Here is a 24,116-nt window from a genome sequence, read left to right as displayed (position 1 = left end):
ACACTTGAAAACAAAACCATTAATTGATATACCTACTACTTATAGGTATGTAATGTATCGTGTTTTTAGAATTAGAAAAAGGTAAACAATTTTGACGAGTCTTTTTATCTAAAAAAGCTTAAAAATTATATGAAAATACATGTCCATTTAAATCTAAATTACATACGTAGAGTATTTTTTTTTTGTATGCAGGGGTGCTAAAGTAACTAATAGTTTTGCTGACTGTTTATTAAAAACAAACAAAAGAGACATTAAAAAATAAAAATAAAACGAATCCTAACTAAAGTAGAGTTAAGTACACGATATAATCTTATGAAGCCTTATAGTAAAATATTCAGGTCTACTCATTCCCTTATAATACATTTATGATAATAACGACTTACTCATGTTATAAGATTTTAGAAAGGATGTGCCATATGGTTTCCAGGTTTGTTTACCTTGCCAGAATTTAATTAAACGTGCCTAATTATTTTGATACTTGAAAGGTTTTACTGGTAGCCTTCAATTAAATTAAGATACCTAATCAAGTTGAAGAGTGAATATATTAGGTATAGAATTTACGCACATACAGGGTACCTATCTCCTGTTATAGGAGCAGAAAATAGGTTTAAGCCTACTCAGAATTTTTTCAATGTAATTTTGGCTAATTTCATTGGCTAGGCGGGCCTATATCAAGAGCTTGAGATATCTCTGCTTTCAAGGCAGAGATATATCAAGAACACTCGGCCGATTCATAATTTAAGATACGTCTATATGGATTAGATATGTCAGTGTCAAAAGTGACGTTTTGTTTGAAGAATGCAGCCAGCAGAAATTGGAAAATCAGTATTGGAATTTTACTCGTAGCGCCGTCACCGTCTTGAGTCAAGGCTTTCTTCATTGTTATCATCTTTCATTAACAAAGAACTGTCACGGATATTAAATTACGCTTTAATTCAGAAATCAGCCTACTCGATAATAGGCATTCACCCATTGATAAAAGATTTTGCTCTGAATTATCAATGTGTTGAAGCCGAATGGAACGAGTGCCTCCATTGAAAGACCGAGCATATTTGAGAGAATGAAGTGCACTTTCTTGTCGGAAATTGATGTTGAAACTGTATTCAGCTTAGTGTACAGATAAAAATTGAGGTAAAGAGCTCTCTTAGGCGGTTATCACAATGGATGCGATTCACAGGTCGCTCCGATGTGAGTGCGAGCTACACGCGCATAGCGTTGTCTCGCTCAAACATCCGAGCGAACGTGCCAATCGCATCCAGTTTGATAACCGCCTTATATGTAAAGGTATTAATATACAATATAACGTTTTCAGACACATGATTTAAGGCTCCGTTAACGATTTTAGAGCCAAAATGTAAAATTGATAGATTTGGTCGTTGAAATTGTACTCCTTTTGTTACTTAATATCTAAATAACAAGTATTGGTTTCTATTGACACGTCTTCTCATCTTGCCTTTTAATAATAAGGTCCCGAGCGTGCGTCACCGGCAATATATGACGAGCAGGGGCAGTTTTTAAAAATTCATCAAAAAATTATAGTTATAAATTATAAAAAATTATGAATAAGAACAGTTTCAGGAAATGTTGTAGATTGTTTAAGTATCAAAATTACGTTGAAATTAAGTCGATTTTCACGAAAAATTTTCACTTGTTATGAAGTAATTTCTGGTGAAAATTGATTTCGTCTAACTTTCATTTACTCTTGTTCAGTATCATATAATAAAAATGTAGTCTATGCAAGTTGGAGTATAGGATATGTGTAATATTTACATAATTGCCATTTTTAGCAGTCCAAACTTTACGGAATTTACAAATAAGATCGACTAAATCAGTGCTTTACGCGCGTTTACCTAAACGTCCATCAGAAAAAAAATCATTACTAATTTAGTGAGTCAGTTTAAAAAAAAATGATCTGTACAAATGCAAGATAAGAAGACGTGCTAATAGATACCAGTACTTGTTATTTCTATTACGTAACAGAAGGTGTACAATTTCATCGACTAAATCTATCCATTTTACATTTTTGCGCCTAAAATCGATACCGGCCTCTTAAGTAGTTTACTGAGTAAGCTCGTTTATTAATCTAAACATTCTAAACAGAAATATCAGGTAATATTGAGCACCATGATGACCGAATGTCGAAGTTGTGAACGGTATCTGCAACTTAGTCAAACCACAACCTCCGAAGCATTGTATTTTAAAATGTTTGAAAACCATTGCGACTTTTAAGTAATGTGCACCAGATGTGATAAAAGAAACTATAAAGTATTATCTATCATATAACTATAAATTAAATGTTGGTCACGTACTTAAAAACAACTTTCAAATTCTCATATTCCTTATAGTAGTTATATCTGCAAAACGACTTCGAAATGTAGGTACTACTTAAGTACAGTGCCGACTCAGCAAACCCCGGGTTAAATCGTGCCAGCCTACCCGATCCCAAATATTTCCTTTATATACTCGTATGCAAAGACAATAAAATACGAATTTAAATGTGAGATTTATAGACATTGCGGGTCCATTGTAGGTCCCTAGAGACCGCCGGATATATAGGAACACATGACACTATTAAAACAAAAGGTAGGTTAGTAAAATATTACAGCTGCTTTATATAGATGAAATGACTTTTTTGGTTATTAATATTTAATTACTTTATTTCCTTAGGAAGCATGCATTTTTTTGACATACTGTAACGGCCGAGTGTTAAAACACCAGTGAAAGTCCGAAAAATGCACAAAATACATACTTCAAACTCACTTAACTGAAAGTATAAACACCACGCGTGTGGTGGATCTGGTTAAAATTCCCGTTCTGGTGTTTATCCTCACCATTCGGATTTGCCTTCTGGCTTTACAATAAGTGCGAGGTCGTCAACTAGCAAACAGTCAACAACAAGCGTCTTCTCTATGGGAAATTTCTTTCTTAGCACCAAGGCCAGGCAGAACCTTGCTCACCCAACGCTTCCAGTACCTATTGGTCAGCAAGGAGCTGAGCTATGCGCTTTTTTTCGTAGAAAACACTCTGAGATTTGTTAAACACTCCAATGTGTGGTAGATAGATTGGATGAGGTGTCTTTCGTATATGACATTTATTTCTGTTTATAATTTATATAAGTATTTAGTGGTAGTGTTTTCACTTGAAGTAACTCAAATTAAAATAACATTAAATTAATTGTATTACTTCCCTCATAGTTATTTCATGTGTGTAATTCTTGCACTTGATATTTAAAAAAATGTGACTGATATCTTTGTGCGACATGAGCATGCAAGCATTAAAAAATACGCCATAAAACTGTGTCAGAAGGCGAGTAACTAAATGACAAATAATGGGTAGCTTAATCAACCATTGAAAACATCAAAGTAGGTCTGTACTGAAGTGCATCGCAAGTCGTACTGTCGGCCGCCGGCGAAGCGATTGATCACGTCGTGGGGAGCCTCTCGTCGACTCTCGACTAGTCTCGACATTCTTCGGAATCAGCCTGTCAATTAGATCGCAGCTTGCGTGGAAGTGGAACGAAATAACGTCGGTTGCTTTGAGCTACTTTAAAAAAATACGATGTTTTGAAAATTGAGTCTTAATGAACGGAAATGGTAGCCACCATGGGGAGTTTCGTCATTAATAGAACGAAAATTATTGTGATTCACCATTATCTTAATGAGGTAGTTTGTAGACTTGCACAGTACCGTAAAATGGGGTGAGTAGGGTCAAAACTGAAATTCAAACCTCGATAACATTTTATTTTTACATATGAAAACTGAATGGTGTATATATAATAAGTGTTCCGGACGTTTGTATTTAAGTTTTTATTTTATTTTGGGTAGTTCCATTTCATAACTTTGACGATAAAGAGGAAAACCCACCTCACCCCGTAGTGCCTAGTATTTGGGGTGAGAGGGGTTTTCATACAAAGGTGATTTTGGAAGATTGTTGGATCGATTTTTTTTTATTATGCGTATTACTATAGCTCCATTTTAAATTGGAATACATTATTTTTGTAGCAGTAGCCTTAAAATCTCTTCTCACCCCCCTCTCAAACCTTCTCTCCCCATTCATAACCCACCTCTCCCTGCGAAACCTACTCACCCCGTTTTACGGTACCATTACTCAGGTCATGATTTTTGGCTAGCATATTAATGTAACCTACGAGTCATATATATATATACAGGTTTGGTTGTTAACGTGTTGTTTCATAATTTTCATAAATAAATTAATATGCAGAAAAAGAAACCGGTTTCTTTAAAGTTTTTGACATGAACAATTTTAATGACAGTATGTAATTAAAGTGATATCAATACCACTGTAACTACATACTGTCATAAAAATCCTTTAGAAGTACAAATAGTGCAAATACAGCAATTATAAATATCTTCAACTCACACAAATCAATGTGTAGGTATTTAAGTCATAATTATCGTTACTTAAAAACCTGTTTTTTTCTACTTCTACTGTTTGCTGGGATCTCAATTTTTCATTGCGCTGCCTCGCAAGTTTACTTCGCTACAAGTTACAGTGTTTTCTTACTTTCCACAAACTTCTAAACGTCTAATAAAATGGAAACTTTCGCAATAAACACAGTGTAGCCACTTTGTTTTAATCACTTTATTTTAACTGTCTTGTGCACGTGGGTTTGTTAGACTATTTTACCTAACTTTTTCTTCCCCTTTCCTTTGCTCAAACATCAGCTTTGTTTGGTGCCTATTAATATGAAGACTGTATTCCGCGTTTACTATTTATATCCTTTCAGAAGCCCAGCAAGATCAGGTTCGTTTTTGCCTTTAAAAAAACCACATTGAACTCCCTGGTGCCCGTTTCCCCGAAATCCCTTTCTAACAAAAGCTGTCAAAAAGTGACATCCGCTTGTATTACAAGTTACAAGATTTTGAGAAACGGGCCCCTGGTCTTTTCGATCAGCTGCCTCAAGTTCAATATCTGCTCAGTCGTGTGCCCCTACCTCTAACGACAGACAGGTTTCGTTAGGGACAGGGCCACACGTGAGCAGATATTAAACTCTGCAATCTGCTGCCTTGCAATGCTCCTTTGCAATCTGCCTGCTGATGATATTTTCCAGTATTCTATTGAGAACATGGAGTAGGTAGAACCTTACTCGCATGTGATATAGAGAAACGGAGTGATACTGCCGTATTCGAACTTCAAGATATTCACAAGAGACGACACGTACTAGATCCATTCTAGATACATTATAGTTTAGATTTCAACTAGTTCTCTTTTGCAGCGCAATTCGGGCAACCAATGTCACTTTTACGATAGATCGTGTTAGATATGATAAGATGTGAATTAGATCTCTAAGTAATATCTTGTGGAAATCGTTCAAGAGTATCTCCAGAATCGCGGAAATGTCAAATTTGACAGGTTATATCTTAAAAATATCGTTATCGTATCTTGGTGATGTCTAAAAGATATCTATTTCAAAATCAGAATCGGGCCCATAGTTCTCGTACTTCCTGGTAGATCGTTTCATGTGTAGCGCAACGACTACGAATTCCATCTAGTCATCGGACCAGTTACCAGTTCAAATCAGTCCAGTATTTATATAGGGACGTATTTTTCACAAGGAAAGCCGTGAAACTACGTATGTATATTGACTTTTACTTAACGCTTATACTGTCTCTATTCAAAATAATAATGACAAATCCAAGAATAATACTAGTACTCAGTAAAAGTATTTACCACTATTTCCACGACAAATTGTTTCTTACAACTCTACTTGCCAGTAGTGCGGGCTCAGCACGGTTCCATTTTTGTCGACTATCACTATGCCCGTCACTTTCGCACTTACATACTTGTTAGAACGTGACAGGCATGGTGATAAACGATAAAAATGCGACCGTGCTACTAGGGCAGCCCTAGTAGATAATCAATGACAGCACGGGCGATACAACCGAGTAGCAAACTTTTTATTAACTAACGGACATATTTTTATTCAAGCACTTTAAATAGATAAATAATAATTAAAGAGTGAATTGTGCATTGTGCATTTGTGCAATAAGAGCGATGTCGTTAAAATTGATAATGAAAATAAATATTAAGAGAATTGTCTCAACATTTGTTTGGTGATACCTTCAATCATACTTAAAAATAATTGTGCAGTGTCGAATAATTAATCCTTTATACAACGTGTCCCAAAATTCAGCGATAAGCTGGCACCAGAAGATGGACCTGCTCATGACTACTCGAGGAAAAAAAAATATTTAAAAAGGAATTGAAAAATTGTACATATGGTCGTTAAAAATAACACTAGAGGTGTCGATTTTCATTTATTTTGTAATTCCATAATAAATGGAGATAAATTTTTTTCTTCTTTTTCCTCTTTTCTTTCTCCTAGTCATGAGCAGGTCCATCTTCTTGTACCAGCTTATCGTTGAATTTTGGGACACGTGGTATGCTATTATTTTCCGTTAGCGCTTTGTTTAAAAAGGGCATAAATATCCGCAGTAGCCATGACTTCCCGATTCTTATTCTGGAGCAGTGTTGCTTCAACTTTACATTTTTCAAAGGGCCATACATTAGGAAAATTATGCATGGGCACCGTTATATTGTCCAGCTTTTGCATTCCCTGAAAAAAAAAATGCAATATAATCATATTTATAATACACCGACATTCTGGCATTGGTCTTAATTTGTCCTATACATTACAGTGTTTTACTTGTAAAATTCTTATTTATAAATTTGGAGCATGCAGATATTCCATAACCTAATTGACCAAGGACCCGTTTACATTTAATTTTGTACAAAGCAGAGAAGCCTGCCCGCAATATTACAAATGTTTATAATAGAAAACAACGGGTGGCACTATGGGAGTGCCGACAGAAGTGAAAACTCAATAACTAGTCCAAAATGTCTGCAGCACTATGTATAATTGACCCATCCTCCTTTCCACATACGTTGATTTGCCCGATTTAGGCGGCCAAAAGTCGATTTTCCAAAAATCAACATAGAGAGAAATAATTTATACGTGGGGGTAGCCCATTAACCCAGGGTCATAATGCTACCTCTCCTACTCCTTATCGGTAAGTATAAATAGCTCAGGATGAGGTCAAAGTTTGACTACCACTCATCGCGTACGTTTCTGTTCTCGGCGCTCCTAAAAGTAACAAGTTTTATAAAGTGTTTTTTTTTTCTATTGTTCTTCAAAAAGTTATTTCAATGGATTCTAGTTATTCAGGTAAGAATCAATATAAAAGTATAATTTTGTACTATATTTTCATTATTTATTGTAGTTTTTAACTGTGTTAAACATGACCTGGTACAAATGTAATCTTTTTCATAAATTTTGATTTTTAATCGTCATTTTAAAAAGGTTCCCAGGTCGTCCCAGGTCTAATTTTTTCAACATTTATTACTCCATATACTTAAGTTTGTTATTAAAAAAAAAATAGCCGTGCCTAGGCGTGCCTTTTTAATTTAGATGCTTTTAAAGTTAGTCAGTCAAAATTCATGTTTTTTAACTTTTTTTTCTTAAATTTGATTTACCATTGTTTTTCTATTTGCAGATCTTTCTACTGCCTCGGGGAGTAAAGTTTTTACCCGGGAATATATTTTTCAGCAGATAATTGGCCAAAATTTGCCAACATTTTGTGAAAATATGGATAGTTATGAAAAACATTTTATACTATCATACGGAGACACGGAAGATCACAAACAATATCTGAAACATGAATTTTCACGTATTAAGTCACAATTTAAAGAAAGATGGCAGAAAGCAGAAAAAAAAGGAAAGATTTTTAAACCATAACCAGTCTTGGTTGGAAGGAACTTTCGAGATTTCGGTAGCATCTCATACCACACCAGGTCGGCCGTGTAAACCACGAAGATTTAAGTGACTGAAGTAAGAGAAGAAAAACAGAAATGGTCCGTGCCATTATATTTGATGATGTCATTGTTCATGCTGCGCAATTGAAAACGCTCTTTTACCCATTGGACAGTTGTCTGAAGAAGCAGCAGAAGCCCGCAGTAAACATTTCAGGGCGTACCGGCTAAACTTTGCGAGGAAATTTTCGAGGGAGCAGTGTAATTTAGATGTACATAATAGGCTTTTACTGACATCAGATCCATTCATTCGTTGTACGAGACCAATGCAACAAACTTCATCCTCACGCAAAGCCTTTCTGCCGGAGACAATCGAACTTTTGATGTCTGCCGAACCATATACCTATGCCGAATCAGGAATGTTTTAAAAGTAAAGAAAATGAAAATGTTTAAGTATCTTTAGTTGTATTGTTTTGTTGTCCCTCTATTAACCTTATAATTAACGCATTTTGTTTATTTTTATGTAGGCATGTAGATACCTAAATGTAATTTGTTGTTTTGTTCTTGTTGTTTTGTACAATATTATTACGATTATTTTAAGAAAATATAGACGCTTTTTTAGTTTTATTTATTATAAGTATTTTAAATGCATGTCAGATTAAATTTACATTTTTAATATATTTTTTTTATAATTTTTATATTAATTTTTTAATGTTTTTTTATTTTTTTTATTTATAATAATAAATAATAATAATAAATTGAGCCTATATACGTCCCACTGCTGGGCACAGGCCTCCTCTCATGCGCGAGAGGGCTCGGGCTATAGTCCCCACGCTAGCCCAATGCGGATTGGGGACTTCACATACACCTTTGAATTTCTTCGCAGATTTTTATTTAATTAAGATAATATAAAGTCTATTTAAGGAAAACATTTTTCCGTATTTTTTATCTTATTTAGACATGATTTACACCATAAAATAATTTTGGCCGCCTAAATCGGGGAAATCAACCTATGTGCTTTCTATTGAAAAACTTTAGTTCGGAAATTGCTGGCTAGCTTAAATTTGTAGCGTTAATTGCTTAAAATTCGAATAGAAATTGTAAGTTACCTTGCAGACCTCGCATCTAAATATATTTGGTCATGATATTTTGAGTTTTATTCACCAGTACTAGAGTTCACTTTTATTAGCGATTCATCAAGATGTAGCTTTATTGAATTATATTTGAGTGATATAAAGTTAGAATGTAACTGTGAGATCCTCGTATTTCAGCCCGTACAAAATTAGAACCATGTAATGTCATTGAGTTTTTCTTTATTGATTTAAATTGATTTAAATGCCATCTAAATGAGTGGCCATCTAAACCTTACGGTCACGTGATCGCCTTATGCTGTCTCGAGTTTATCATTTTTCCCCACCTCAAAAAGTGCCCAGCGCCGCTAAAGAAGTTTTCACTTCTAAAATCACTGCTTTGAGTAATATTCATTATAAATACATTAAATTTGTTTGTTTTTCAAGCAAAGGCGCACTTTTCGTTTTAACCTGTACTTATTCAAATTCAACTTTTCCTTGAATCAGAATAATATGCCGATTTTGCTCTTGAACAGATCCTCACTATTTTTTTACACCATATTTCGTTCTCTTCTAGTAGAGCTATCACGTTTGCGCATAAGGTGGAAGAGGCGCACAGAGTATCTTAGCTAGAATAGAATTTGTCTTTTTGTTAAAAAAAACTACAAGTGCTTAGGATGACATTAAAGCCCGGTTCAATGTACTAACCGGTGGTATTGGGCATATCAAACCAATAAGTTTGAATGCTCCGCCAATATAGGGATCCGAGTTTAACGCGTCGCAAATCTTCGGGAACTTCATCTCCACGAAACTGCGTTTATACTCATTGTGAAGGAACTCAAACCAGACTAAGTTAAGCTGAAAATAAAAAGCATTTTTAGAAGGTAAGGTCAGTGTAGTTATTTTAAATAGTTTATGCTGTTAGTCACTTGTCAAGACACTTTTACTATTGGGTCGTGTTTAAGCTCCAACTCGCCGCCGAGATCATATTCGTATGTATATTTTGTAAATAATATAACTGGAATAAACCAGTGATCCGTTTACAAATTGTGCTCAAAGGTTGATTGGAAGAGTCGAGATCAATTTGCCATTGTACATTGTATAGGTACTTTTTGTTTAACTGTATCTTAATCTGTATTATATACAATAAAATGTTTACATACATACCTACATAAAAATAGCGGTCCGATGCGAACTTTAAGATACCTATACGTCGAAACGGGCTATATGTTATCACTACATAGTACAAAACAAAGTCGCTTCCCGCTGTATGTCTATCTATATGTATGCTTAGATCTTTAAAACTACGCAACGGATTTTGATGCGGTTTATAATAGATAAAGTGATTCAAGAGGAAGGTTTTTGTATAATTTGTTAACCCGTGCGAAGCCTGGGCGGGTCGCTAGTTGTTTTATAAACGATCTAAGCCATATACATAAAGTACCGTACTGTGAGTTAAACCTTATAAATGAGATCATATAACAACTGTGAGCAAGTATCAAGTAAAACATTCTGGTAGATACAATTTAAACTTTCACGCCGAGAACGAACGTTATTTTTAGATAACAATTAAGGCGAAACAGTAAATCTTTAAGATTGTTTTTGCGGGGGAGTTGTCCTCCTCTAGGACTTTCTACTTGACTGGTATAAGAAATAGGAGTCCAGGAGAATAGCGAAATGATTATATTTTACCAAATTTATCGAGCATTAAAAAAAAAATGGAGCCTATATACGTCCCACTGCTGGGCACAGGCCTCCTCTCATACGCGAGAGGGCTTGGACTATAGTCCCCACGCTAGCCCAATGCGGATTGGGGATTACACTTCTTGACTATTATTTTCTTAAATTATAGAAATTACATTATTAGAGTCAGACCAAGAACTCTGCAACGATCTTGATAGCACGAACTGTGCAAGCGTTATTTATGTCATAATTTCATAGAAGTTTGGTAAAAACCCAAAAAAGTCAGCAAATTAAAAAAAATACAGTGCAACAATAATGATTCGCCAGACCACATGTATAAAAATTACCGATACGTTGTTTCCGAACTCCATTTTGATGTTTGCTTCAATGTTGATGTAGTATCCACTCTTCCTTCCGTACCTTCTCACGTTGACTGTTGCGTTTTTGTTGTATATGTATTTTTCGTTGACGTAAGTTAGCATTGCTCGCTCGGGAATCACTTGCAGACCCTGAGTAGGTATGTGATTATTGTTTATAATAACAACAAAGAAATGCGTAAATATAAAAATAGAGACTGTGATAAAATAAATATTTTAAACATTAAAGATATCAGGTTTAGTAAATTCTACATAATGTTCGAATTTAGTATTTTTTTAGGAAACTACAATTTTCAATTTTACATTAGAGAGTTGTAAACCAAAATGAAAGCCAGGAAAATTAGGATATGGATAGGATATGATAATTTACTTGAAAATATATCTACTTCTGTTAAAAATTTGTTCGTCAGAATCCCTCGGCTCTATCATTGTTTTAAAAAATATAGCATGATACAACTTACTGAAATATTTTTCCCGTATAATACTACCACCACTGCGACTAGTAACATACTTCTTAGTCCATACATATTTGAAAGGATACTAAAACTACTCTGGCTTTTTTGTAATATCAGCATTTAAAACCGGATGCTTATTAAAATCCCAAAATTATTGTATTGTGTACAAGTTTGATGTTATCAACTAATAATCAATGAGAATCGTTTAGAAATAAAAATTCAGTTCGGCACCGCAAAACATACCTACCTATGCTGTGCCATCATTTTCAGCTCTCAAACTCAAAGGGCCCAAAGCATCTTAATATAGGTACATAAGTAATATAATATATCTTTTCTCAAAAATGGACGGCAAAGTCGACGTTGCCGGTTAAAAAATAGGTCGCGAAGTGCGTAGTTTATGGTCATTCAAAAAATTAAAAAGTTAAAAACATTGCAGTCTCGATTTCGGGACTGCAATGTTGCATACAAATTCCATTATTTAACGAGTTCCAAACTTTTTAAAACTTTAAATGGCCATATCAAATGAAGGCATAGGTCCATTAAACAGCCAAACAGATGATGCACTTATTATTATAATGTTGGTACCGCGACTATTTAGGTGTCTCAAATAGATTGGCGTATTTTCAGCAGAAAAATACACTTCTTTTTTAAAGGCGGCAAGCAAATCTTTTTAATGGTTTTACTTTTTTCTGTGAAAATTAGAACGTTGCTTCTGTAAAATATTTCTATTTCTTGCGCCATTTTTGAGAAAAACACTATATATGACTCCCAAGGTCGTCCGTTTAAAACGAATCCTCAGCCAGCAAGTAGCTACTTCCGAACCTCGACAATAATGTACTATTTTATTTTAATTTTTTTTATTTCACCGTTAAACATTTAATATCTGGGTGACCGAGCTTCGCTCGGAAAACATATAATAACTCGGAAATGCGCGTTTTCCCAGAAATAAGACCTAGCTAGATCGATTTTTCGCCCCCGAAAACCCCTATATACCAAATTTCATCGAAATCGTTTATATAAATAAATAAATAAATAAACAAGAATTGCTCGTTTAACGGTATTACGAGTAGATTACCTACAACAAATATGATTACTCTATATAAAGTAAATACTTTTTTATATATAATTTAGGTATCTGACCTGTTATATTTAGTAATATAATAACTAACTATAAATTAAATATTTAAAAACTAAACTAAAATTAAAATAAACCTACTTAAAAAATTAAACTAATACTTACAATATTATATAAAAACTAAAATATACTAATAAAAAAAGATAAATATAAAAAGAAGTTATAAAAAGAACACCCCAATCTTTTTTTCTATATTTTATATTTATTTATTGGTTCACCAACAATTGTATAATACACTATGTAAAATATAACAACAAACGTTTTGAGTAATTAAGCTAAGCGTAACAATTACTTAATGGTAAACACCACTTGCATTGACTAAGGTACTAAAATTGCATATAAGTACATACCGTTTACAATAATAATGATACTTAATTGTTATATCGTTAAAACAGATTTAGTTCTGAATTTAGCATACTAAATATTTACAATTAAAACGATCTATAAACTAAACAAATTAAAACTAAACTAACATTAAAATAAAACAACTTAAAAATTAAACAAATATAGAAAAAATACCCACCTATGAAAGGTCCCCCAAGTCTGTCTCCTGCGGAAGGGTGCCCATAAGGCTTTCATTCTTTGACCTAGACATGAGGCCCTGGTCACCCGAGGTCTCATGTAGTTTTTTTAATGTCCTTTCTTTTTAGATTTATTAGTATTTTAAATCCCATCTATATAATATTTTCGTGATTTTAGAACCGTATTTGAGAACTGCTTTGAGATTACTTACAATTATAATGTCTGACAACCATCAGTTTCGCTAGGCTGCCTCGGTACCGGAAACAGTACTAATAGATACACAAAAGTAAAAAACGATAACCGACAAACTACGACAATAGACGTAATCATTATTGTGTATGACATTGCAACGAGGATCTAACCACTCAGAATAAAACCGGACAAGTGCGACTAGTGCGAGTCAGACTCGCCCACCGAAGGTTCCGTACAAATTTAACTTTATTTTTCTTTTTTTTACAAATTTTTAGTTTTTAGATTTTTTCCTGTACCTATTTCTAGTGTAAGACGATATTACTTGAGAAATTTCATAGTTCTAGGTCAAGGTCTTTGAGAGTGTCGAAGTACCGTTTTTTGGCCATAAACGGCCGTATCTTGTTTTTAACGGAACTGGACTGTAGATCTGAGTATATAATTTCAATTTCAACTCCATACCTCCACGCGTTCCTAAGATAAAGGGTCTTAACAGACAGACAGACGGACGGACAAAATAGTGATCCTATAAAGATTCCGTTTTTATTTTGAGATTGGTACGGAACCCTGAAAAATTGACGAATTGAAAAGCTTACAGCATTTTGAAAGTACCTAATAATATACATTAAAACCAATTGCAAAATGCGTGTTGAAACATAAGTATTAGAAATAAAAAAGAAATACTTTATTTGGTGTAAAATTGTGACGGCAATCTTTATACATAGGTACTAGAAGCGTATGTAGGTCGTAGGTACCCACCCACACTAGTGAGGTTAAACCAATATTTTCCAATATAGTTAATACGTATGAGTCCTGGTATAAGAAATTGACCCAAATAATTAATTGACGAACGTGTCGCAATCAGGTCATCCGACCTGGTGATATAATTTAATTGGGCCAACTTTTCAATTACTCCGCCAATGAGCAAAGTAATTTTGCGCCGTTTCACTTCCATTGCGAATTAGTTAGGAAAATTTTCTGCTCAACAATGGACTACTTGGAGTTTTGGTTGCATGCAACAGATTTGTATTCTGTCGACAGCTAAATTGTATTATGTATCATCAATGATAGGTATGTACGAATTGGCCTGTAAGGGTATCATTCCATTTCTGACCGCAGCTGCACTATTGGTACTGAACGCGTCGCTGTTACTGTCAATTTCCATAGTAAAATGAACAGTAGTGCAGCTGCGGTTTGAAATGGACTGTCACCTAGGCTGTTTTAGTAGCATACCTATTAAGTACAGACTGATTCTCCCGTCTGGTTTACTGCGTTACGGCCTTCAAGCATCAGCTGACGGCCTTTCCACCGCGATACAGCTAGGTGACAATATTATTTATTTACAATCAACATCAAAATCATCTGAATTTTCAGTTGGGGCGCAGTTACTAAAAAAATGTTACATGTTCATGCAACTCTGTTTTTTTTTAGTCACAAGTTACTTGATAAACTTTATTAGTTTGCTTCAAATCGATGGCATATAAACTTTAAATATGACATCTTATGACAAACGTCTTATAGACTTGAAATAAATGAATTTTAATTTTAATTATTATTTTTTTAATAGATAGTGTGTGATAAACTGACAAAGCTTTGCAACCGATTTTCAAAGACCGATGTGCAATACTTAACGTCAGGTATTCACCAGCCAGTTCAAGTCATATTTTGGCTACAAGGACTTAGGCATATACGCAAAATAAATAGTCATACTTACATACTTATATCACAAAAATGACCAGGAAACCGCAAGAATTAAGGAAAGAGTAGAAATGATTACACGTAATTATGATTGCGTCAGATAACTAAGTAAGTTTTCTCTAAATGAGAAACTAGGTCAGCCATGACAGGATCTAACCACTCAGAATAAAACCGGACAAGTGCGACTAGTGCGAGTCAGACTCGCCCACCGAAGGTTCCGTACAAATTTAACTTTATTTTTCTTTTTTTTACAAATTTTTAGTTTTTAGATTTTTTCCTGTACCTATTTCTAGTGTAAGACGATATTACTTGAGAAATTTCATAGTTCTAGGTCAAGGTCTTTGAGAGTGTCGAAGTACCGTTTTTTGGCCATAAACGGCCGTATCTTGTTTTTAACGGAACTGGACTGTAGATCTGAGTATATAATTTCAATTTCAACTCCATACCTCCACGCGTTCCTAAGATAAAGGGTCTTAACAGACAGACAGACGGACGGACAAAATAGTGATCCTATAAAGATTCCGTTTTTATTTTGAGATTGGTACGGAACCCTGAAAAATTGACGAATTGAAAAGCTTACAGCATTTTGAAAGTACCTAATAATATACATTAAAACCAATTGCAAAATGCGTGTTGAAACATAAGTATTAGAAATAAAAAAGAAATACTTTATTTGGTGTAAAATTGTGACGGCAATCTTTATACATAGGTACTAGAAGCGTATGTAGGTCGTAGGTACCCACCCACACTAGTGAGGTTAAACCAATATTTTCCAATATAGTTAATACGTATGAGTCCTGGTATAAGAAATTGACCCAAATAATTAATTGACGAACGTGTCGCAATCAGGTCATCCGACCTGGTGATATAATTTAATTGGGCCAACTTTTCAATTACTCCGCCAATGAGCAAAGTAATTTTGCGCCGTTTCACTTCCATTGCGAATTAGTTAGGAAAATTTTCTGCTCAACAATGGACTACTTGGAGTTTTGGTTGCATGCAACAGATTTGTATTCTGTCGACAGCTAAATTGTATTATGTATCATCAATGATAGGTATGTACGAATTGGCCTGTAAGGGTATCATTCCATTTCTGACCGCAGCTGCACTATTGGTACTGAACGCGTCGCTGTTACTGTCAATTTCCATAGTAAAATGAACAGTAGTGCAGCTGCGGTTTGAAATGGACTGTCACCTAGGCTGTTTTAGTAGCATACCTATTAAGTACAGACTGATTCTCCCGTCTGGTTTACTGCGTTACGGCCTTCAAGCATCAGCTGACGGCCTTTCCACCGCGATACAGCTAGGTGACAATATTATTTATTTACAATCAACATCAAAATCATCTGAATTTTCAGTTGGGGCGCAGTTACTAAAAAAATGTTACATGTTCATGCAACTCTGTTTTTTTTTAGTCACAAGTTACTTGATAAACTTTATTAGTTTGCTTCAAATCGATGGCATATAAACTTTAAATATGACATCTTATGACAAACGTCTTATAGACTTGAAATAAATGAATTTTAATTTTAATTATTATTTTTTTAATAGATAGTGTGTGATAAACTGACAAAGCTTTGCAACCGATTTTCAAAGACCGATGTGCAATACTTAACGTCAGGTATTCACCAGCCAGTTCAAGTCATATTTTGGCTACAAGGACTTAGGCATATACGCAAAATAAATAGTCATACTTACATACTTATATCACAAAAATGACCAGGAAACCGCAAGAATTAAGGAAAGAGTAGAAATGATTACACGTAATTATGATTGCGTCAGATAACTAAGTAAGTTTTCTCTAAATGAGAAACTAGGTCAGCCATGACAAGGATTGATTGAGATTTATGACAGCTGCCGTGCTTGTAATTAGCCACCTGGAGGGAAATAATGAAAGGATGAAGTTCGAGGGCGCCAACGGGAATCTACTATTAGCCACTGCTGTCCGTCTATCTGCGTTCTGTATGTCATCAACCGTAATATTTCGATAAACAAATGATATTTCAAAGCACTATGTATATGTACTTATTTCAGGTCGAATGTACAAGACTTTATAGTTTTTAGCATTCCCCACCCAAAGAATGACAATCGGAACCCCATTATTATGCTAACTTCTGTCTTTCATCTGTCTATTTCAAGATTTGCGCAATTGACAGTCTCTGGGTGAAATTGAAACCGAGAAAATAAATATTGAAACTTCAAAACTAAATTTCTGCTGTAACTGTTTAAAACGACCTTAAAAACATTCTACAAAAAATATTTCTCATAGAAAGATATTTACTATACATAAGGACATTGCATGAAAAAAAACATAGATACTTAATTCATGATTACAAATATGAACTTAAGCGTTTTAGGCCTTTTCATCTTAATAAAAAATGTTGGTAGATCAATTACAGATTACCTACATCATTTATATAAATGGAAGTCAGAATTAGCCTCCTGTACCTAATAATGTCCTAAAGTTTATAATACATGATTTACCATTACACGACTCGTTGCGCCTGAAAGGTGATACAGTGGTTAATATTTCCACACAAAAAAATTAAACATAATTATATTATTATTATTAGTAGCCTAGCAAGTGACAGACTAAAATAGAAACGAATGCTGTTTTAATTAAAATGAACAGTTTACCCGGGACCAATAATTTAAACTTCTTCACACAAATCAAAATATGAAACCGAATATTGCATTTGTCCCAATGCCCGCTGTAAGCCCTCTCGACTTTGTGAGGACCTGGCGAACTTCAACGATAAATTTAAATCGCACTTGCAGCTGAGACATTTACTTGCAACTTTCTCATTGGCAAAGCATTCTGCTACAATACGTATAGTGAACTTCAACGTCGCGTCACGTGTTGGCAACAACGATGGCCTATGCCTGAGACATGAATTCAAATGAGGCAATCTAAAAAAATCAGTGTTGGCCGAACGTTAATTGCAATTGACCATTAACTAGTACAAATTGAACCGTAAACCGTAACGGACGATTACAGTTTACGGTTCAATTTATAATGGTTATTGGTCAAAAATAGTCAATTGCTTTAACGTTTCGACCAACACTGCTTAAAATGCTGTTTTTATTTTTTATAAAATTAGTTTTATGGCTCTGAAGGACAAATAACATTATCTCATATAATTTAATAGGTATATGTATTTTCCCTTACTGTTCCTACTCCATTTGGATAAAATAGGTACCCTAAATTTATGAAAGAAAACCTATCGCTGTAGAGTTAATTAAAAATCAGAGTACCGGTCAATGGGAACGTAAGTTCCATCAGTATTGATAAATGCGGCTTGTTAGTCCGAGCGTGGTCCGAGCTGTCCGCCATCTTGATTATCGGAGCGCTAACAAGATGGCGATGGCGTAAAGTATCGCTCACTTTACACCGTACACCGGCTTGTCTAGACGAAAGGATGTATGTTTTAGCTAAACCATGGTACTGACAAACATCTGTTTCAAGATTGTTAGGTACATCCGATGCTTGGAGATTTTAGATAACGCGCATGACTAAAGTGATTAATAAAAGTTGATTTTGAAATCTTCGTTACCGTTTATCACAAAAAACGGTTAAAAAACAAGCAACAACGGTTGCACTCCGCCAATAGAAGTGAAAACTCACCTCACTATGTTACCGACGCCCGGTAACACGATACATACGTTTAGCGGAGGTATTCTATTTATTTATTATATATTATTATCATTCTCAAATAAGATCACACTTTTTCATTGACATGTTTATTTACACACTGCCATGACAACGTCAAATTATTTGAACATAGGTAAAGAGTCTTGAAAAGGAGTCCGCAACATAAATGTCAAATAACATTGAGTTTTTGCCATGCCATGCCATTTAAATTATGAGTGGCCACCTTACGGGGCTTACGGTCACGTGATCGCCTTACGCCCCTTACGGTCACGTGATCGCCTTACGCTCTCGAGTTCATCATTTTTTCCCCACCTCAAAAAGTGCCCAGCGCCGCTAAAGAAGTTTTCACTTAGGCCAATACACTGCCACAAAACTGCAAAAAAAGGCTATTACCGGCGACCAAAGATAATTCTCATCCGTCTAAAAAGGCACGAGATGCGACGCAACTTAATTTTTCATGTCATTAAACCAGGAGTCGTATTACGCACACCGTTACATTTGGAGACTGGCGACGTCACTCCCCCTTTAGCACAGATTAAATAATATTTTGATAGATATTAATATGTTGAAAATGCGTAACCGGTGGGATATTAATAATTAGGTACATGTGCTTACTGGTGTGCATCTTACAGACCAATTCGAGTTTTAGTTATTCGATTTGTTTCCGATATGATACTGCCAGCCTAGCCAAGGTGACAATCGCTTGCGCTTCGCCATCGAATATTAGTGTAACAGTGACAGTTGCGTTTCGTTCGCTACGTAGCGTTAGCGATTGGCATGTTGTCTACGGGGCCTGATCTGTCAGTGTTAAAGTGACATTTCTTGGAATGTGTCCGGACTCGAGACAAGATGGCGCAACAATTTCAAGATAGGGGCTATTGTTTTTGATGACTAGTTGTTTAGTAACACTTATTGAAATTATGTAATATAGAGGCCCAACGGAGCCGACATGTCTCATTGATAATAGCTTCTTTTAAATATGTAGATTAAAAAAAAGACATTGACAGATTAGTATCATATCGGAAACAGATCGAATAACTAAAATTTGAATTGGCTTCTATATTTATTACAAATATATGTATTGGAGCAGTTAACAGTTATAATATATATTTACACTTGTCACATAGCGCCAGCTAGTGGTTTTGGTGGAACTTCTTTGTTTTTGGTATATCTGTTAGTGTTAATTTATTTTTAGAAATATTAAACATGATTTAATTTAATTATATAGTTTAGTTACAAATAGAAATATTTGTATTTCACCTTTTTTTCCTTGATATTGTGTCGTTAGGTAATTAAACCTACATGTTTTAAAAGGTAGCACAATATGACTGGCAACGTGCAGTTCGTTGTAAAGCGCTCTAAATTTGAAAATGGGAGAAAAAATAGAATGTGAAGAAAAGACGGCATAGATTAGTGTCAGAACATAATATTGGTTGTTACAAAAATTAAAATATATTAATATAAAACTCAGCGTGGAAATCCATTGTCGCTGTATATATATAGTTTCGGAGATATATATTTTGGTTACTGGACTTTAATAGCACAGCACACTTAGCACGTACACAGTGGCTTGAGACATGTGGGTAATAATTACGCAAATACGCCTCTACAAATCCGTTTTACAATTAAGAGGCCGGTATCGATTTTAGTCGCAAAACTGTAAAATTGATAGATTTAGTCGATGAAATTGTACACCTTTTGTTACGTAATAGAAATAACAAGTACTGGTATCTATTAGCACGTCGTCTTATCTTGCATTTGTACAGATCATTTTTTTGAAAACTGACTCATTAAATTAGTAATGATTTTTTTTCTGATGGACGTTTAGGTAAACGCGCGTAAAGCACTGATTTAGTCGATCTTATTTGTAAATTTCGTAAAGTTTGGACTGTTAAAAATGGTAATTTTGTATTACACATATCCTATACTCCAACTTGCATAGACTACATTTTTGTTATATGATACTGAACGAGAGTAAATGAAAGTTATACGAAATCAATTTTCACCAGAAATTACTTCAAAACAAGTGAACATTTTTCGTGAAAATCGACTTAATTTCAACGTAATATTCATACTTAAACAATCTGCAACATTTCCTGAAACTGTTCTTATACATCATTTTTTATAATTTATAACTATAATTTTATGATGAATTTTTAAAAACTGCCCCTTCTCGTCACGTATTGCCGGTGACGCACGCTCGGGACCTTATTATTAAAAGGCAAGATGAGAAGACGTGTTAATAGAAACCAATACTTGTTAGTTAGATATTACGTAACAAAAGGAGTACAATTTCAACGACTAAATCTATCAATTTACATTTTGGCTCTAAAATCGTTAACGGAGCCTTAAGTAAAGTAAATATTTGGGGAATACATTCACCTATGTAGGTGCCATTGGGTCATTCTAATTTCATGACCATTATTCTATTGCCAGAAAAAAGTACGATATATATTTAATTCGTGTACAATTTTTTTTCCCAAGTTGTACCTTAACCAAACAATAGGAATTCGCTAATCAAAATAAATATAAGTAGGTAATATAATAAAACAAGCAACAACGGTTTCACTCCGGGAGTGCCGATAGAAGTAAAAACTCACCTCACTATGTTACCGACGCCCGGTAACACGATACATACGTTTAGCGGAGGTATTCTATTTATTTATTATATATTATTATCATTCTTAAATAAGATCACACTTTTTCATTGACATGTTTATTTACATACTGCCATGACAGCGTCAAATTATTTGAACATAGGTAAAGAGTCTTGAAAAGGAGTCCGCAACATAAATGTCAAATAACATTGAGTTTTTCTTTATTGATTTAAATGCCATCTAAATTATGAGTGGCCATCTAAACCTTACGCCCCTTATGGTCACGTGATCGCCTTACGCTGTCTCGAGTTTATCATTTTTTCCCCACCTCAAAAAGTGCCCAGCGCCGCTAAAGAAGTTTTCACTTCAAAAAATTGTAATGCAGTGGTGGCCTTATTTTCATTAAAATCGAGAGACAATCAAGGACCAACTGAGTTACTGTGGTTAACCACTCACATGATTCCAGCAACTAGAGTTTCAAGATTGCGCACCTCTAAAATGATCGTCGCAACTCGAGTTGCAAAAGGAGTGTATGCGGTTTTTTATTTATTATCTGTGAAGGGCTGCACAGATACGGTATAAACAATTTTTAAAACACAGACTACCAACGTGACAATATTTAAAAAATGTTTCAACCATATAGACACAACCACAGTATTTCTTATCTATTTTACTTTGCAAGTTGTTCAGGAAGTGCGATGTGTAAAAAGTTGCTGCGTGTTTTAAAATGCCTCAAGTATTCAAATTTAGATATTTCTATTAGTAATGTATATTAAACTACTCCGCGTTTATTGGTCTATTAGTTTAAAACTATATTTTAGACCTACTTAATATTGATGACCAAATAATATCACTTCAAAACAATAGTTCTGTAGATTCTTGACGTGTTTCTTATTTGAATGCCCTACATTTCTAAGATTACTAAATATATCTTGAGCAACCAATAGACATTAACTAGTTCGATTATTAAGTTACATTAATAAACCATAGAATGTATTAAATCACTGAGTATTACACAGGATTAGCGATCAAAACATGTGACGGTAAATTGTAAGTACAAACCCGGCCACTGTGGTTGCTTAAAGCATTTCTGCATATCGTAAGGCATGTGGTGTACTAGACGCGTTGCATACGCGTTTTGGGATTTTTTTTACTACTTACTTATAATTTGTATTTACTAATATTTCTTTGCTATTTACATTGAATAAACTAAATAATTATACGATTAAATAAATAATTAATTAGGTATTACAGTTTTAAAGTTCCTATTTCTGTTGAACATCTGCACCGCGCGCTGTTGTGTCTCCACCCTAAATGGGTAGCCATCTTTATTTTTGAGATGGAAGAAGTCAGTTTACCGGCTTATTTAGGTTTGTAATCAGTATAATTTTATGTGTTAATAGTTATTATAGGTTTATTGTGCTTAATATGTTGTGAAGTGTGTGTTATGGTGGATGTATTAAACGTATTAGTGTAGTTATAAGTTAGTTCGGTTGTTGGTGATCGGCAATTATAAAAACACCAAAATTTTGTAGGTACGTAGATACTCTTTTGTTATTTTAAGTTATATAGCTACTATCATCGTTATAATTGCATAAGTTATGCATTTTATTTCAAGATTATTAGTGTCTTAAACTGTTTTTTACTATATTTTAGTACTTCAGTGTCTAAATTAGCCACAAAAAAATCATGAACATAATATATAGTTTCACAGCAGATTGAGCAATTCGAAAGTTTCTTATCGGAATTTGAATTAGTTTTACTCGGCAATTTCATAGGTGAGCTATCAAGATGTTTAGTACCAATTAAAAGCTTATTAAGTCTTCTTTAAATTGAATACAAAAAAAAGATACGTTATCGATTTAGATTTTTAATTAAAAATAGTTTTCTACTATAACGCGGACATTATTTCATTGGGTCAACTTTGTGAATTTTTAATAATTATTTTTATTATAACAGCACAATGCTATAGTAGTAAAATAAATTCTTTGTTTCTTTATCATTAAAAAACCAAAAGAATCGTTGCAAATGCTTTAGCAGAAGTAAAGTTATCGATTTTTGAAAATATCATGACACTGTGCCGTCGTATCTGCGAAATGGCAGAGCAGTTCAGGGCACCTTTTGTTAAAATCGGAATCATGTGAGTGGTTAAGAATATTTAGTTGTTATTTATTAAGCAAAGTTATCGGGATTGATAGCCTAATTAAGCCTCTTTCTTCATCACATAGAAAATGAAAGTAATGGTGATTCTAAAATAGTATGCATTTTACGAAAACAGTGTTAAAAAGCGGCCAAGTGCGAGTCGGACTCGCCCATGAAGGGTTCCGTATTTAGGCGATTTAAGACGTATAAAAAAAACTACTTACTAGATCTCGTTCAAACCAATTTTCGGTGGAAGTTTACATGGTAATGTACATCTTATATTTTTTTTAGTTTTATCATTCTCTTATTTTAGAAGTTACAGGGGGGGGGACACACATTTTACCACTTTGGAAGTGTCTCTCGCGCAAACTATTCAGTTTAGAAAAAAATGATATTAGAAACCTCAATATCATTTTTGAAGACCTATCCATAGATACCCCACACGTATGGGTTTGATGAAAAAAAAATTTTTGAGTTTCAGTTCGAAGTATGGGGAACCCCAAAAATTTATTGTTTTTTTTCTATTTTTGTGTGAAAATCTTAATGCGGTTCACAGAATACATCTACTTACCAAGTTTCAACAGTATAGTTCTTATAGTTTCGGAGAAAAGTGGCTGTGACATACGGACGGACAGACAGACGGACAGACGGACAGACGGACAGACGGACAGACGGACAGACAGACAGACAGACATGACGAATCTATAAGGGTTCCGTTTTTTGCCATTTGGCTACGGAACCCTAAAAATGATGTATATGATACACTACAACAAAAAGTAGAATGGCCCCATTATCTTTAAATTATCAGTTCTAGTAAAAAAGGGCG

General features: G+C 34.3%; 1 protein-coding gene and 1 long non-coding RNA gene across 2 annotated transcripts in view; one reads left to right on the top strand and one right to left on the bottom strand.

Annotated features, from left to right (window-relative positions):
* LOC134662534 (uncharacterized) overlaps window positions 1–23,508 on the top strand; it is a 266,893-nt gene extending 243,385 nt beyond the window's left edge. The window contains exon 3 of the long non-coding RNA XR_010098076.1: window positions 23,493–23,508. This is a non-coding gene — a long non-coding RNA (uncharacterized LOC134662534). The remainder of the gene's footprint in view (window positions 1–23,492) is intronic.
* On the bottom strand, window positions 6,410–11,033 carry LOC134662603 (uncharacterized). Its single transcript, XM_063518874.1, has 3 exons — window positions 10,871–11,033; window positions 9,549–9,698; window positions 6,410–6,577 (listed from the first exon to the last, which is right to left on the bottom strand). Exons 1-3 carry the CDS (start codon window positions 11,003–11,005, stop codon window positions 6,410–6,412), a joined length of 453 nt encoding a protein of 150 aa, XP_063374944.1. The 5' UTR covers window positions 11,006–11,033.
* Window positions 23,509–24,116: the final 608 nt, after the last annotated feature.

The sequence above is a fragment of the Cydia amplana genome, chromosome 3 (assembly GCF_948474715.1).
Source record: "Cydia amplana chromosome 3, ilCydAmpl1.1, whole genome shotgun sequence".
Lineage (NCBI taxonomy): Eukaryota > Metazoa > Arthropoda > Insecta > Lepidoptera > Tortricidae > Cydia > Cydia amplana.
The sequence above is the reverse complement of the archived record's forward strand: the minus strand, read 5'-3'. Positions and strand labels throughout refer to the sequence as shown.

Excerpts from the sequence above, each read along its gene's own strand:
- LOC134662603 (XM_063518874.1), bottom strand. The coding sequence starts at position 11,005 with ATGCTAACTTACGTCAACGAAAAATACATATACAACAAAAACGCAACA. Across the intron at positions 9,699-10,870 it reads AGTTCGGAAACAACGTATCG|CTTAACTTAGTCTGGTTTGA; the intron begins GTAATTTTTATA and ends TTTTATTTTCAG. Across the intron at positions 6,578-9,548 it reads TGATATGCCCAATACCACCG|GGAATGCAAAAGCTGGACAA; the intron begins GTTAGTACATTG and ends TTTTTTTTTCAG.